The 16056-nt window shown below is 39.2% G+C and overlaps 1 protein-coding gene across 1 annotated transcript; it reads right to left on the bottom strand.

Annotated features, from left to right (window-relative positions):
* Positions 1-2705: 2705 nt before the first annotated feature.
* On the bottom strand, positions 2706-4650 carry LOC141019834 (transmembrane protein 238). Its single transcript, XM_073494856.1, has 2 exons — positions 4034-4650; positions 2706-2885 (listed from the first exon to the last, which is right to left on the bottom strand). Exon 1 carries the CDS (start codon positions 4578-4580, stop codon positions 4047-4049), a length of 534 nt encoding a protein of 177 aa, XP_073350957.1. The 5' UTR covers positions 4581-4650; the 3' UTR covers positions 2706-2885; positions 4034-4046.
* Between the last annotated feature and the right edge of the window lie 11406 nt (positions 4651-16056).

Here is a 16056-nt window from a genome sequence, read left to right as displayed (position 1 = left end):
CCTCTTCCCTTCTATCCGCCACTGCATATGAACAATAAGCATGCATTTGGGGGGTTTACTGACACTGGGGGGAATTACCATCCCATGTTTATATACGTATAACATATGTTGGGTTATTAAGGCATATCCTGATTATTTTTAGACTTGATATGGTTTTCTTGAGCAAAAGAAGTAAAATAATCTTAAACATGAACAATTCACTGCTCTCACCCAAAAAGACCCAATACTTTTATATTTAGATTTAAAATATTTACATATAATATACATTTAATTGAAAAACATTTAACAATCAACTCAACAAATTAAAGAACCTTAACTAGAATGGCACTCAGTAGAGTGCATACCTCCACAAAGGCCCAACAGTCCCCTTTAATTCAATAAAGCTTAATCCATTATCAAATAACTCACAAGTTATCATATTATCAAGTACTTATTCATAGATACCAGCCACCCGGACACACCTCAATTTTTCATCAAGATCTATGCATTATTCCATAAGAAATCAAGGAAAATGTTGAATATCCCCAATAAATAAGCATCTTATAAAGACTTATACGGGCCTTATTACCTATTAACTAACACTTATTTCATGAAACATTACAAATGTACCAGGCGGTATCAGTATTACCAAATTACTGGTAATTATAATTAATATAATTTTGTCTATGAATTTCATGAAACTCATCTCCATCTCCAGTTCAGCTATTTTTTTCTCTTATTGTGATGCCAATGTAGTATTATAATGTCACTTTGTACATCTGTCACATTTGATGTCATATTATTTTGATCAGTATCAGCTGTACATTTTCCACTTCTAGAAAATAGCCAAATAAGTTGACATGGTAAATTTGTTTTCCCCCTTCATTAATGAAAGTAGTTGAGTGGACTTGCTTGTACAATTGATAATGCAGGCACAAAGTTTCAAAGTAGAGCACAGCCACAGTCACAAGCACAGCAGTATAATAAAGGCAACTGGTTCCAAAGGTTAAACACCGAAGCTTGTTATCAACATGGGTGGGAACAAGGAAGCCTGCTGCCAACTACACCTCTTTTTTTTCCACAACAGTATTCTGTTCACCAAAAGTCTTTTAAAGGCTCAAATTTATTTGATTGTAACATGTTGATTACTGCAACAAGTTTAAGTGCCTAGAAGGATCAACGAGTCCCAACTTACCAGTGACATAGTATTTTAACAGAAATCTTAATCATTCTGTAGTAAGGTAAGGGTCACAGCATACACCTGATTCCACATGAGCCTGATCCAAACTGCTGTTATATCAGCAGAAGCTGCTCTTGTTTTATGAGCTACCTGATGAGTGTTTCTACTTAGTAACTGTTTTTTTATATATATTTTTCTACCCTCACATAAAATAAAAGAAAGCTTGGATGAATTCATTTTCATTTCAGGCCACAAAACAGGATACTACATGGTTTGTAAGGTGGTGTAATGATTTAATATCCATTGTGCATCAGAGGCGCAGACAACCCTGTGTAGTTGTCATTACAAGCTATGATTGATATTAAATGGAGAGCTGACACCTGTGGTCTCACATAACCTCCACTGCATCAATGATTTACTTAATTTTACATATTTACATCAATAATTTAGTCAAAAGAAACTGCAATATAGAAACCTGAGCTTGTGAAGCCAGAGTCATGACCAATGCCATTCATTAATGTGGTAAATGTGTTGCTTTTTCCAGGGACAATGTATGTAATTCATGTTATAATAAACTTAGCCCTGATCCAGTCCTGAATAGCCACCTTCCACAACCCAGATATTTCTGTCATCCAACAGCACATTAATTTATTATAGAAGAATGCTGAACACAAGAGATGGTAGAAAATCTTAGACAACTAGTATACAAAGCGAGAGCTAGATCATCTTGTTACAATGCAACATTCTGCTGGATCTCCAAAGTCCCCAGATATTAAACTGATCGGGGGCACATTGTCCTGCAGGGGGGCCACTGCCATCAGGAAGTGCCGTTGCCAAGAGGAGGTGTACTTGGTCTACAGTGGTGTTCAGGTAGGTGGTGTGTGTCAAGTGGTATCCACATGAATGCCAAGACACAAGGTTTACCATCAGAACATTTTATTGTCAGTGGTTTTAATGTTGTGGCTTATCAGTGTACTCAACAGCACAACCAGACACACACAAAGCAGTCATCAGAATTACCATTAAAACAGCCACAGACTTTGTTAAAAATATCTAGTGCAGAATTGCATAGTGGCTACAAGAAATCGAAAATGTTTTCAATGACATGTTATTATGCAACACATCTCCAAACTGTTTATTTCACTCTTATCCTACAATAGTTTTTGGTACAGTATGACAAATTTCTGCTGTCCTAAAATGTGCCATCACAGCTTTTTGGTTACGTTTTGCTTCAGAATTCAGGGTTTTGGGGTAGATTAAAACATTCTGCTGCAGTATGGCCTGAGTCATTTTGGTTATCTGCTAAAGTCTTTTTATATTCGAACATTAAAACTGCCCTGGTTGAGTACACGTGATTTTCTCCTATAAACGATGATAAAAAGATGCCATTCACCTTTCAAACACTGTGCAAGCATTTCCTATGCGACTGGCCTTATTTGTGCAAATGTCATCATTATGATTTGCTGCAAGTTAGTCCTAAAATTGAAAAAGATGTTTAAAACCACTGAAACTTTGTGTACTGATCTCAAAAAGCCTGAATCCAATCTGACTGATTAAAACAAAACCTTTATTTGGAAAATATACATTTGAATAAAGCACGTAATAAAGACACTTCAACAAGATATCATCATCAATTATAAATAATTTCACATTAAACACAAAAACTGTAGAAAAGTTGAACATGAACTGGAGTCAGCTGAAGACACTGTGGTGCAGGATCAAGTCTCTGTGGGGTAGACAATGGATGAAGTATTATTAAAGTATGTGCACAGAGTGGAGATGACTTTTGGTTTTGACTTCCCAAATGCTGGTCAGAAAGTTCTTTCTATGTGTTTTATCAGATAGTTTGCATTAATCTGTGGATGATCAGCTTTTCAAGGAAGTCTCAGGTGAACCTATTGTTTAAACTGGGCTTGTCTGGTTAATCATTCATCCAGGGATAAGAATTTTTACTGCTGTAGCCACCGGTTTTCCTTTTAGTTCCGCATTTAAACTACATAAAACAAAAAGAAAATGACCTTATTTGAGCATGGAGGATGCCCTCATGAAAACAAGATATTTTCCCTGTCCTCCTGTTTTAAACCATGTAATGAAATAAAGACAATTTATGAAATAGAATCCTGGTAAACCATCTCCAAATGAACAGATCTAACACAGGACTATGATTCTTTACATGTCCATAACCTCAATTTTAGAAGTGTGTTTAATGTTTCATTATGATCCAACATTAAACACAGACACAATGAACTTGACTTTGTTGATGTGATATTCATCTTCATTGATATGAAATAACAAACACCCCCAACACCGACAATAGCAATGATAAAAAAAAAACATAAACCAGTTTGTTGAGACTGTGTGGCCAATTCATGGACAAGATCAAATTAAACTTGAATTCTAATCAAACTCTGTAAACATTGTAGTTGGTAAACATTTGTATCTCTAGATCTGACAGTTTTAGAGTAAAATAAATCAAATGTTGTATTTTGTCACCAGAATTAGAACTATTTTCCTCCTTCTGGCAGGAGGAGGCCTTTGAATCGATCATCACTAAAAGGGACATGTGATTCACAGAATGTACATACAGAAAAAATAAAGAAAATATCAAATTCATTCTTTCGCTTTCTTTCTTTCTTTCTTTCTTTCTTTCTTTCTTTCTTTCTTTCTTTCTTTCCCTTTTACAGGCTAGCTATCTGGCATTTGACCTCTTCTTTTGAGACCCTGGCTTGTCGCTGACATATTGTTTTGCGTGCAGAGGAAGATGAATTGGCAAATGTTGAAATAACTTCAGGACATGTGTCTAAAAAGCGCATTCTTTCGTTTTAACCTCATGTAAGAAACAGAGTTAGTGTTATTGTGTGAGTGAGGCCTCACCTGTAGGCCTACACTATGTAGGTGAAGTCTCTGTTGTTGTGTGCGGCATCTCTACGTCACAGCCCGCCACTGATGACACAGTAGTGTGCGGGGTATCCTCCCGCGGAGTCATCGTTTCCATGGCAACGGCCACCTGTTCCGCCTGCGGGACCACCGGCGGCCCACCGACTGACCTCTGCGCCCGGCCTGTGCGGTTGCTGGACGGTCCTCCGTTCCTGCGGAACGAGTTCCTGATGCCGCTGGACACGCGGCTGGAGAGGCGCCTCACCGCGCCGCCGATGCCGCTCAAGGCGCCCTTGTCCTTCTTCAGTAACCCGACATCATCCTCCAGCTCCGCCGGGGGCACCTCGAGGTTCCCAGAGTACCAGAACACCCACCAGATGAGGCTGAGGAAGATGACGATGGCGCCCGCGTAGATGAGCAAGTCATAGAAAAATACATTTGCAAACACCCCGATGAGAAGCACGGCCAGTCCCACTATGTCAAAGGCTACTGCGAGCCAGAAACAGCACACACAGCGGCCCAGACCCCCGTACACCTGCTCCATGTCCACGCAGTGTAAGACGGAAGAGACGCTGAGGTGTCCGACAATAACCGCTTATTTCCCGGAGCCTTTATGCCGTGCATGCATTGAGCTCCTGAGCGGCTGTAAGGTGAGCCAGGTGAGCGCTCCCCGCTCAGGTCGTCTGCCTGACGCTCACGGAGGAGGGGCGTGGTGCCCGCTGGAGGAGGGGCTGAGCCTCTACCTGGCCGCCAGGGTCGGCTTTGGTGTCCTTGTTGGATCAGACTGTTACAGTCAGCGTTCCCCACAGTGTTACTGCCACACTGTCCCGGTCATTATTCTGAGTTATTGATTTGACTGCGAGGGAGACCTATCTGTGGAAGAAACGTGAAAAGTAACCCTCCATTTCACTTGCAGTAAAGCTGATAAAAGAGGTAGGCTAGGATTTAAAGCAACATATAGAAATTGGCATTTTATACGATTTGGCGCACCACACAGTTTCTGAGTGCAACACCACTGTAGTAAATACAAGAATCTGGCTCCGGAATTAAGCCTTCCTACGTTTCTGTGGGAGTAGAGCCTTTAACCAGGGTGGTGATGTGTGATGACCAACATAGGTTCTCAGTGATGGTAACTACAAGGAACCTGATGTAGACAGGAGGGTGTTTGCATATTTTTCTTAAATCAACAATCAGCTTCTTGGTTTTGCTGATGTTGAGCAGTAGATTGTTCTCTGTGCACACAATTGTTGACAGTATTAAAGGGGCGTTATACAACAATTTGTAATAATTATCATGTATTAATCATTTTTCTATTGATCATATGTAATTGGATTGTAATGTGACATGATAAATGAGACCTTCCCCACCTCTTTCTTCTGTTGTCTATACAAGCCTGTGGACAGTTTGTTGAAGTTGTTTTATGCCACTGGTCTGTGGATTTCTTTGTGAACCGACAGTCCAAAGGATGTGACTTTGTGTACATTCGAGTGCCTCGTTTCAGTGCCTCTCTCTGCTCCACTAACAGAGAGCAACAGTAGCTAACATCAGTTAAAAATGGAGTCCACTAACATAAATTAACAACTGGCTTCAAGCACGACACAGAAGTTCCACTGAGCCCCTTTAAAAATGAACCGATTGTGGAATTGGCTCAACTTTTTTACCTTGTTAACAGGTCCGAATTGTGTTTCTTATATTATACAAGACATATCATAAGCAAAATAACCAGTCAATGCAATGAGCATTTCTGCTTTGGAACTGCAATGTACCAAGGACAGTCCAACATAACAGACAGCCAGGATTTCATATTACAACCCTAAGGAACCAATCCCGTCAACTGGGGCATTCCATCCTGTTAACATAAGGTTGCTGGGAAATGAGCTGTATTCACAAGAAGTCAGGTGTGCAGATGTAGCTAGTTATATGTATTTTGCATTCTGAGTTTTGCTACCTTCAGAAAATGCAGGTACATTCCAGCTGTTGTGGAGCGGGGCGGGGCTAGAATCTGGGTCAATTTGCATATCAACAGAACCATGATTGGTCCTCATGGAAAGAACCTCCAAATATGAAATTGTGAGGAACAGAGATGAGTTTCCAGAGGTTTAATTAATGCCAGGAGATGGAATTTAATCCAAGAGCTTGAACAATGGAAATCACTGTCAGTGTCAAAAATTATGTTTATGATATAATATTATAACAATGACTGCAGAGATAAAGGCTGTAGCCAGAGCTTACTACTCCTTCAGCTCTCGAAAATAACAAAATACAACACAATTTATGACAGAATGTGTGCACACATGCATATGTACATATATACACACATACTGTACAGTAAACAGATATAATACACATAATCATACTGGTACATTGTAACATTACATGGAAAGAGCAACGAACTAGAAATTATTTGACAGTACAGTGATGAAATGTAACTAAGTACATTTACTCAAGTACTGCACTTGAGTATTTTCATTTTCTGCTACTTTACACTTAACCACACTACATTTATTTCATAACTTAAAGTGTTTTAAGTATTGAATGGCCCTAGATTCCAACAGCAATGTTGGAATCTAGGGCTGTGTTTGGTCAGTAACCATGTCCTCCTCCTGCTCATGCAGTAAAAGAGAAAAGACAGGCCAGAGAACTCCATAAAGAGGCGGTCCTGTCTGCTCATGCAGAGGACAGGATCCTCCTGTTTACCAGCAGTGGAATAACAGGGAAAGCTACCAATTCCAGTGCTCCCGGTGACACCTCATACTACCAAACAGGCCAAGTGAAGAAAAAAGCTTGAAGAAAATAAAGAGGCTAAATGAACTGCCTCGAAAAAATGAAAGGGGTCAAGCAAGTGTGGTCATGTAGAACGAAGGGAGGGGATATTCAGCTGCAAAATGGACAGGAAGTTAGCTAAAACCACAACACGTTTACAGCAGCTTTAAATTACTAGTTTCTTCACAGATTGCATGCTGCCATTTTTTAAAAAAAAATCATTTATTTTATTGGCAATTAAATTAAATTAAATTAAAAAAAAAACGGATTCCAATAATCAGAAAAATGCTGAATATAGGATCCAATAATCTTTTCATTTATTGCCAGAAAATTACTTTTGGTACTTAAAGGGATAATCTGGAAGATTGCCATGTAAATGAATATCTGTTAAATCACTATCTATTGCAGAATGAGGTAACACAATGATGATTGAGCCTATGGCCCACTGATGAAAGCCCTTGTAATACCAAAGATGTACACTTTGGTGGCGACTTTCACAAGTGGCACACACTTAGTGACGCATTCACCCAGCAGTGGTTGGTCGGTCAGAGACAGTCGATGGTTCGCAGTTGTTTGCATCTAGGTTCATTTACCTCTGGAGGAGTTGGGCTATGTGGGCACTACAGCTGTGAATGTTTCCACTTGCTGTAGGAGAGAAGAGCGTTAGTGTTGAAACCATTTCAAATATTCAGTATCGATATGTATCAATATTTCGATACTTTTGACAACACTAATGTAAGTAACATTAGCACAATTTGCTTAAAGTAGCAAAGTTTGCTAAAATTACTCAATGCAGACAAATCCCCTTGTGATCTATTATTGAATGATTCAGTGTCATATTGTCTGTCTAAACTTTAATGGCACAGGTTGATAGGTGTTTGTATCGAGAGTCTGCAGTTTTTGTGAGCCGAGTGTTGAATATTGAAGTAGAAAACAGGCTTCATTTACAGACTTAAAGTTTGAAAAGCAAATCTGTCGTCTCACTGGACATTTTCTGTTGTATTTGCATCATGCACACAGACAGATGGACATGCTGCAGGTTAGAGTAGGCCAGATCCGTTCATTTGCTGGCCTTTTGCCTGGAGCCACAGAACAAAGCTGAAGCATGTGTGTGTGTGTGTGTGTGTGTGTGTGTGTGTGTGTGTGCGTGTGTGTGTGTGTGTGTGTGTGTGAGTTTGGGAGCTCTGCAACCAGCAGCCTGTTGACCTCAGAACAATCAGAGATGGTTATGTTTGTAGCATTCCTCTGCCTCAGTAATCCTGTCCTAAAGGATTTACACAGCCCACTAGCAGCCATGGAAAAGGCTTATGGAGAAGATGAGAAATAAATAAATAACAGAGAGCAACAATCATCAAGGGCACAGCGAGACAGATGGGCACCATGGTGGTGGGTCAGAGAAAAAAACAAAACTCCAGAATATGAAATCCTCATCAATTAAAACTGAGGAAATGATCACAGGAGATATAAGGTTTTCCCTCAGTATGTCTACAGCGCACCCACTTTAAAACCTGCATGGTTTTTATATGCAGAGGGGGTTGGAGCATCATCCACACCCTTTCCCACAGGGAAGAACTGCCCTGCACTAGTGTGTAAAATATCAAAAGTTGATGACATTACTTTATTGCTTGTTTTAGCACTTACAGTACCTAAATGATTACTTCAGCGAGTTAGTATTGCCATCACATAAAGTTTGGGGAATCACAATGGAGTGCTGCAGGGATGACGTATTTTTGCACTCAGAAGTTAGCATCACCCTGGTTCCCTCGACAAAACGCCTGTGAGAATTTCCAATTGGATTTTAGATTCTGCTCTGATCCAGAGCCATTTACAGATGGGAGGAGAGCTCAGAGATTACTTGAGAGATTTATCTTCACTCCCATATATCAACCTGACTGCAGCAGTGATCAGAGGACGTGACCTCCGTGGATGGGTATTTTTTTACTGTAATGTCTGCTGACTGGAGCTGGAAGGGAAATGCACCTCACTTCATGACTGTAATGTTACAGAAAGGGAGAAGTGCAGCCTTCGGTGAGTCCTGAGTTCAGTGATTGACTTGAATTCAAACACACAGACACACACACGCCATCAGTGTGTGCAGTTGCTCACTAGTTTACAGCTAATGAACAGTAAAATAATCTGGCTGTTTTGGGTGAAACAAAGCAGAATGTCATGGATGTCTCTGGTTTGAACATTGTTGGAAACATTTGGGATAATGTAAATCCATAACTCAACAAAATATATAACAAAGGTCTAATTGTTTATAGACATTTCAAGTTAGAATTCTTACTTATTATATATTTCAATGCAAGGATTGACCCATGCCTACACTCTGGTCATTTGTCCACATGGCTCTTACATCTGTTCAGACTGCAGTGTACTCTGAGGGTACATGACATTTACCTAGCTGGGACTTCGTACTTTGGTGGGTCTATGACGGCTGATGAGTCTGCAGCTAATAAACTTTGATATGTACTTCAACACTATGCAACTAAGTGACGAATAACATAATTTCCTACTGATTTACTCAATCCTTTAATATAGTAAAGTACTTCCATGCCTGTCATTTTTTTGCACATTCTTCAATGCTCTATTGTCACACAGAATAATACAAATAAAAGTAGAAGAAGTAGCAGTTCAAAGTGTTTATTTAAGTTATCCAGGGCTATGTTACAACAAAACAAAATATTAAAGTCTTGCCACACTGATCTCTGCATAAATCACTATCTGGTGGCTCCAAGTTCTGAAACTGGACGTTTAAACATCATTTAATTCTTTTTAGATGCCAGTTTTGGATCTATTAAGATGCAATAAGTAATGATAAATAAATAATGGAATGTAAAAACATAAAAATCTGAACCAACAGCCACATAAAGCTACATTCTTTTAGCCAAGTTTTGCAGTGCCACTGGTGGCACATCACCTTGTGTCATCATTGCTAGTGCCGTGTTTTGATGGAAGATTGCAGAGCAAAGTGAGATTGAAACGCCACCATGGAAAAAGTTCTGTCGGGTTGAGGAGGTTTCAGGAAAAAAATGATCAACCCTTTGTCAGAGGATGTCCTTCATATGTCCTGGGGGACATAAAAGTGATCTGCCTTCTCTGCAAACAAGTGAATTCAATGCTCAACTTTAGAGGAATTTAACGCTAAACTGCATTGTTAGACCAATCACTAATCCTCTGACAGGTTGTTGGCTCCCTACATTGGCACTCCATCATCAAAACTTTGAGAATCCCTGTTTTAGGCCAATAAATAAAAGTAAACCTTTTATTTATTGGGTTTATAAAAGGTTTACTTTTTTGAAAACATCTTCTCTATTATTTCTTAGGCAAAAAGACAAGGCTCTACTTCCTATGGAAACTAACTAAATTCTGGAGCCAGATTCTGGTTAACTTTTACAGAGGAGCAATAGAAAGCATCCTGACTGGAAATATCACAAACTGGCATGGTACATCACAGCCCAGGACAGGAAGGCTCTACAGTGGGTGATTAAAACCTTCCAGAACATCACTGGCACCATCTACAGAGCATCAGTGACATCAGTGAAGTGAGATGTCTGCATAGAGCCCAAAGGATACTAAAAGACAACACCCACCCAGCCACAGTCTGTCCACCCTGCTGCCATCTGACAACAGATACACAAGTATCTGCTGCTATACCACCAGACTACAGAGCAGCTTCTGTCCCCAGGCTGTGAGACTCCTCAACTCATCATCAACACCCCATTTTATAAAACAGATGTAGCACAAAGCACAAACATACTGTCACAACTGTCTTAGCACATTAAAGGTGATATTAAGGAGACAAAGTGTTTACACAGGACAAGTGCCTTCATATTGGGAGATAAAATATTCACACAATAACACACAGCATTCAACTACATACATAAAAAATCTAAACAATTAAAAAAAAAAAAAACATTAGACAGGTTAGAGCTTGAGTATCTCTAAAATCCAGGCCACTGCCCAAACTGAAAATGGCATCAACTGATTAGTCCACCAGACAGAAAAGGTCTCAACATGAACATGAATTTAGACTGCATACGAAAGTGAAACTATTTGGAAATTCATTTTGATCGTCAGCCATGACAGATTACAATGAAGTGTGCTTAAAATTGAAGCAGCAGCAGAGGCTGAGATGACTGACTTTACTTCACACACTCTTGTACTAGTGCTTTGTGCTTTCAAAGCAGATGGTTAATGGGTCCCAGAGGTTCCAGTATTCCCCATCAGTGGTGTTTGTGCTCCACTTGGAGCTCCTTGCTATGGCTGACCTTGATGAGTGCATGATGCTCCAGGCTCTCTTTGAGCACGGGAATCCAGACCAGGCCAGTGACCAGGAACATCAGACCCGCAGCGAGGAACAGCGGCCCAAGCAGGTAGGGGACATTGCCCACCTGAGTGAAGTAGAGCAGGGACAGGGTGGTGCCTAATACAAACAGCAGTGTGCCGACACTGACGGCCAAGATGGGCTTAAAGAAGGGTAACCAGCCAGATGGAGCCACATGGCCCTGACAGCCATTCTGGAGAGGGTTGAGCGGTGTGGAGGCTTCAGTGTCCTCCACATCCTGGGAGGAAGGATCCATGGGTGATATGGTGACTGCTGTGGAGACCATGGTCAAACTGAAGAATACTGCTGAGATTAGATGCACCACAACATAGATCAGGATACAACAACACAATACTGATATTTCTCTAAATATTTCTTATTGTTCACAAAGTCCCATGAAAAGACCCAAGCCATCAACGTGTTAGCTTCCATCTCAATATTTTCTGATATACCTGCTCTGTCTCAGCTCAAAGGCCACTGGCCAATGAAGTTGGTGAGTCAGCACATCACTATCAGTCGTGCTGAAATATCCTAACAGCCACTGGATAAATGGCCATTAAATTTGGTCTAAACATTCATGTTCCCCTCAGGATGAATTTTAATCATGATACTCTGACTTTTTCACCCAGTGCCATCATCAGGTGGCAAGACATTCCCATAAGGCTCAGCTGAACTTTTTGTTTAGCTATATTTAGCAAATGTTAGCACACTAACACGCTAAACTCAGATGGTGATCATGGTAAACATAACTGTTAACTGTTTTTTGACAACAGTTTGATGAACTGTTCCTGATCCCATGTAGTAATCTCCATTATACAATCATATGTTTCACAAAGTGGTGAACCTCGCCTCATCCTTGCTTGTGAACAACTGAACCTTTGGAGGATGAACTTTTCATGCCCAATCATGATACTATAACCTGTTACCAATGAACCTGTTTACCTGTGGAATGTTCCAAACAGGTGTTTTTTGGAGCATTCCTGAATTTTCACAGTTTGTTTTTGGCCCTGTCCCAATTTCTTTGATTGATTGATTAATTGACATATTTTGATTTATAAAATGTCGGAAACAAAAGAAAACAAACAGTACTGTTTTCAATTGAGCATATGTAAAAAAAAAGTAGGATACATTCCCTGTTGGTTTGGTTCGACACATGAGATTTGCTGACAATAAGAAAATATAGAATAATAATTTTATGATTAAAAGCACTTTAAATTACAGTATTCTAGTCTAGTGTGATGAGAAAAAAATGTGCAAGAAGCCTGAACTCTAAATAAACATCATGATCATCTTGCACAACAGCATATTCACCGTGAACAACTACATCCTCTCAATCAAATAATACAGATTACTGTATGGATCTGTAGTGTGACATGACATAAATCAATTATTCTTTCATCACCTGCATGAAATAAACACATAAGTATCAAATGATAAAAATGTTAACTAGTCGTCTCCAACTTACCTAAAGCCTTCCTGTATGTCTCTCTGTTGGACGGACAGTGACCAGAGACTGACTGCTGCTGGACAACTGCTCTCATCAAAGCCACACCCATTGTATTGAGCTCACCCACCACCCACCACCCAACATCCACAGCGTCATACTAATCCACCTGCAGGAGGATTAGTGACATTGTAATATAATACAACACACATAAAGATTAAAATTGCACTAATTAAAAAAAAAAAAAAAAAAAGGTCAACCTATAAGAGATTAAGACCAGTGGTGGAAGAAGAACACAGGTCCTTGAGTAAGTGCAGCAACACAGCAATCCAAAAACACTACAAGTAGAAATTCTCAATATTCTGCTCCAAGTATTAAAAGTAAAGGAGACAACCTTCAGAAAAGAAAACATATATATAATGTATTATTATATTTGACTGTTAGATTGTTTATACATATTTATCATTGTGTAAGTAATATTCTGTTGAGGTGAAGCTACTTTATGTAGAGATGGGTGCTTTACCTAAGGGTCGGGCCCCTTCAAAGGGTCACCAGATAAATCTGAGGTGTTGTGATATGATTTATTGGAGTGGGCGCACAAATCTGTAGTCATAATTTAACTTCTCTAATCTTTGTTTTTTTAAAAGATCCCTTTTTGTTGTTTTGTCTGTAGTACAGGCTACATCAAGAAATAAAACAGATCTTTATAGTAGAATGAAGAATGAGCCTTTATACTAAGCTCTGCAGCCACCTGTTGTGACATTATGTAGTTTTGGAGAAGGAATTCAAACTCAGAATTTTAATATTTACAATATTAATGAGGTTACAATACAAACTCAGAAATATGTATTTTCCCATAAGTGAATACACAAGCTGTTCTGAGAGGATAATAATGTCCCAGAACACTGTCAAAGAATGAATGTTTTAAATGTAAAAGCTGAATGTCTAAAGTGGCCTAACAACTGCAAATGGAGTGGAGTAAGGAGTACAATATTTCCCTCTAGAATATAGTGAAGTAGTAGTAGTAGTAGTAGTAGTAGTACGGTTGCATGAAATTGAAATGTTATAATTCCAGAAGCAAGCTGCTCGTTCTTTCAACCTTCTGTCTGGCTGCAGCGCCCTCTGGTGTCTGTAGAGAGAAGTGAAAAAGCTCACAGCACCTGCTATTCTAAGTTGTTCTCGCATCTAAGTAGTAACCAGGCCATGAGCCTGCTAAGCTTCTGAGATCAGAAAAAAAATATTCTGGCTGGTAGAGCTGTAAGCAACAGCTGTGTCTACAAGAGCCCTTTTAATATATCATTTATCATAAATATATGATTTTTATATATATTAAATATATAATATATCATTTAATTGAACCTCTAACACTTATTCACATGAAGCCATGTGAGACGTTTAGAGGGGTGTGAAATTCAATCAAGTATAAATACCATAAAGGTACAGCACTTGAGTGCATGTACTTTCAAGTCAAAACTGCAATTTCATGAAAAAAGTTGTAGAGCAAAGTTGCAATAGTTACATATTGAAAATAAAGTCATACCATCCAGAATACACTTGGAGGCTTTTGAAAAATGGTCCAATTTTTTAAATCAGACTGCATAACGGATCAATGATGGATTAAAAAGACTGAAACAAAATAGGTAATTTTGGGAATAAGAAGTGATTTTCTTCAAATGTACTTCTCAAAATCTTCTGTAAAGGTATTTATTTTCTCAGTATACTGTGGCACTTTGAATTCTTTGACATTCAGCATGCTTTGGAAAATTACTATACTGAGAGCTCTACTCACAGTAAACCTAGGGCTGTGTCGTCCTCCACATATACTTTTGTACTGGTTTGTCAAAATATAATGAACCAATGCAAAGAGGGCGGGGGATGAGGCGGGTCAACAAGGGTCCCTAAAAGATTCATCTGGCCGTAATTATCATCTGTGATCACCAGTGTGGATGGACTGCGAAGCAGAGGTGGCTTTAAATTCAACCACTTCATCGGTATAACAAAATCGAAATCGAAAGTCTTTGTTATGTTTGGAATACAACAATTGTGATTCCTAACATAAAGGCCCTTTAAAGTCAAATGTGCTTCAGTTAAAACCAATGTCATCATTTATTGTAGCAGTGAGCAATGCAGACACACATCTGCTGGTGTAATTGTTATTCACAGTGCATCAGTGGAATTAATTGGGCATATCAAGAGTGATACTAGTTAAACATGTTCACCTTGTGACAGCAGCCTTCTGAAGCTGCTGGCCACACCTCAAACAGCAGATGCTCCCAGTATAGACACACCAAAACTGGTTTTGTGAGGTTGATACTGAAAGTTTAAACATTGTTTGTTTTCTGTCCTTAAAGCTGGTTATTAATTAAAAGAATTGTAACCAAGATACATAGTTATCAGGACACATTACAGTGTAACAGTACACTCATCAGTGCCCTCTGGTGGACAAACTGTTTTATGGTGACACATTTTCTAAATGGTCCCCAACCTTCACAAACTGACATTTGTTACCCATCAGTTGATATATGTACAGAAGATACATTTGGGATGACCCCATATTGGCTCATATTAAAGACCCAACTTATTTAATGGAATAACCTGGCCTGTCAGAACAGCTGTATTTTAAGAGTAAACTGGGGCCTGTTTCAGAAAGCAGGTTTAACAAACAAAAAGTTTAATCCTGAACTCTGAGCCGACTAAGTCTGAGATGGGAAACTCAAATCAGAATTAGTTCAATGGATGTTGCAGTGGTGGAATCTCACTGTGTATCAGGTCGTAGTCTTCATGACATTTTAAATGTTTGTTCAGCATTAATCTGACAGGGACAAAACACAGGGTCCAGCAAATTACGATAAAAAAATATAGTTGATCTAAAATTTTATAGATTAAACAGTGATACAATCCAGTCCAGCAATACTATGGTTGGTGATCTGCAGGTAAAAATACAGTACATTTAACATTTCTAGACATCCATTTGGATCTTTGCTCAACAGCATTTAGTGGCTGTGTCAGCTTCTTCAACAAATGTGGTAGATTCAAACAGTTAGTGAAATATAAATACTAATATCAAGTCTCTTACAGGAATTATGCTCAGTGCAATCACATCATGTCTGTTTGAGAAATCATTCATTGATCCTACGTAACTACAGCGCCTCAATGATTTTTACAATTCAAACTGAGACTACACTTTAAATGCAATAAAAATGTTCACGGAACTGGTCCAACAAATTCCCAGCTGTCTCGTGTGCGCGCGCACACGCACACGCACACGCACACACACACGTATATTTGAATGAGGTCAAAAAAACTCTGTTCAAAGAAATGAAGGACGGTGCAACAAGAGCCGACTTTATATCGTCCTAATTAATAAACAAAAATCCAACCAGGTTTTTGATTCTAACGTATAATAAACCTGTTCAATAACGTGCTTCAACATCCGCTTTGATCAAGTCTGCATCAATGAGGAAATACAACAGTGTGTCTGGATCT

The sequence above is a fragment of the Pagrus major genome, chromosome 23 (genome assembly GCF_040436345.1).
Source record: "Pagrus major chromosome 23, Pma_NU_1.0".
NCBI lineage: Eukaryota > Metazoa > Chordata > Actinopteri > Spariformes > Sparidae > Pagrus > Pagrus major.
Note: the sequence above shows the minus strand (reverse complement) of the source record. Positions and strands in the feature narration are given on the sequence as shown.

Coding starts and splice junctions, on each gene's coding strand:
- LOC141019834 (XM_073494856.1), bottom strand. CDS start 4,580: ATGGAGCAGGTGTACGGGGGTCTGGGCCGCTGTGTGTGCTGTTTCTGG.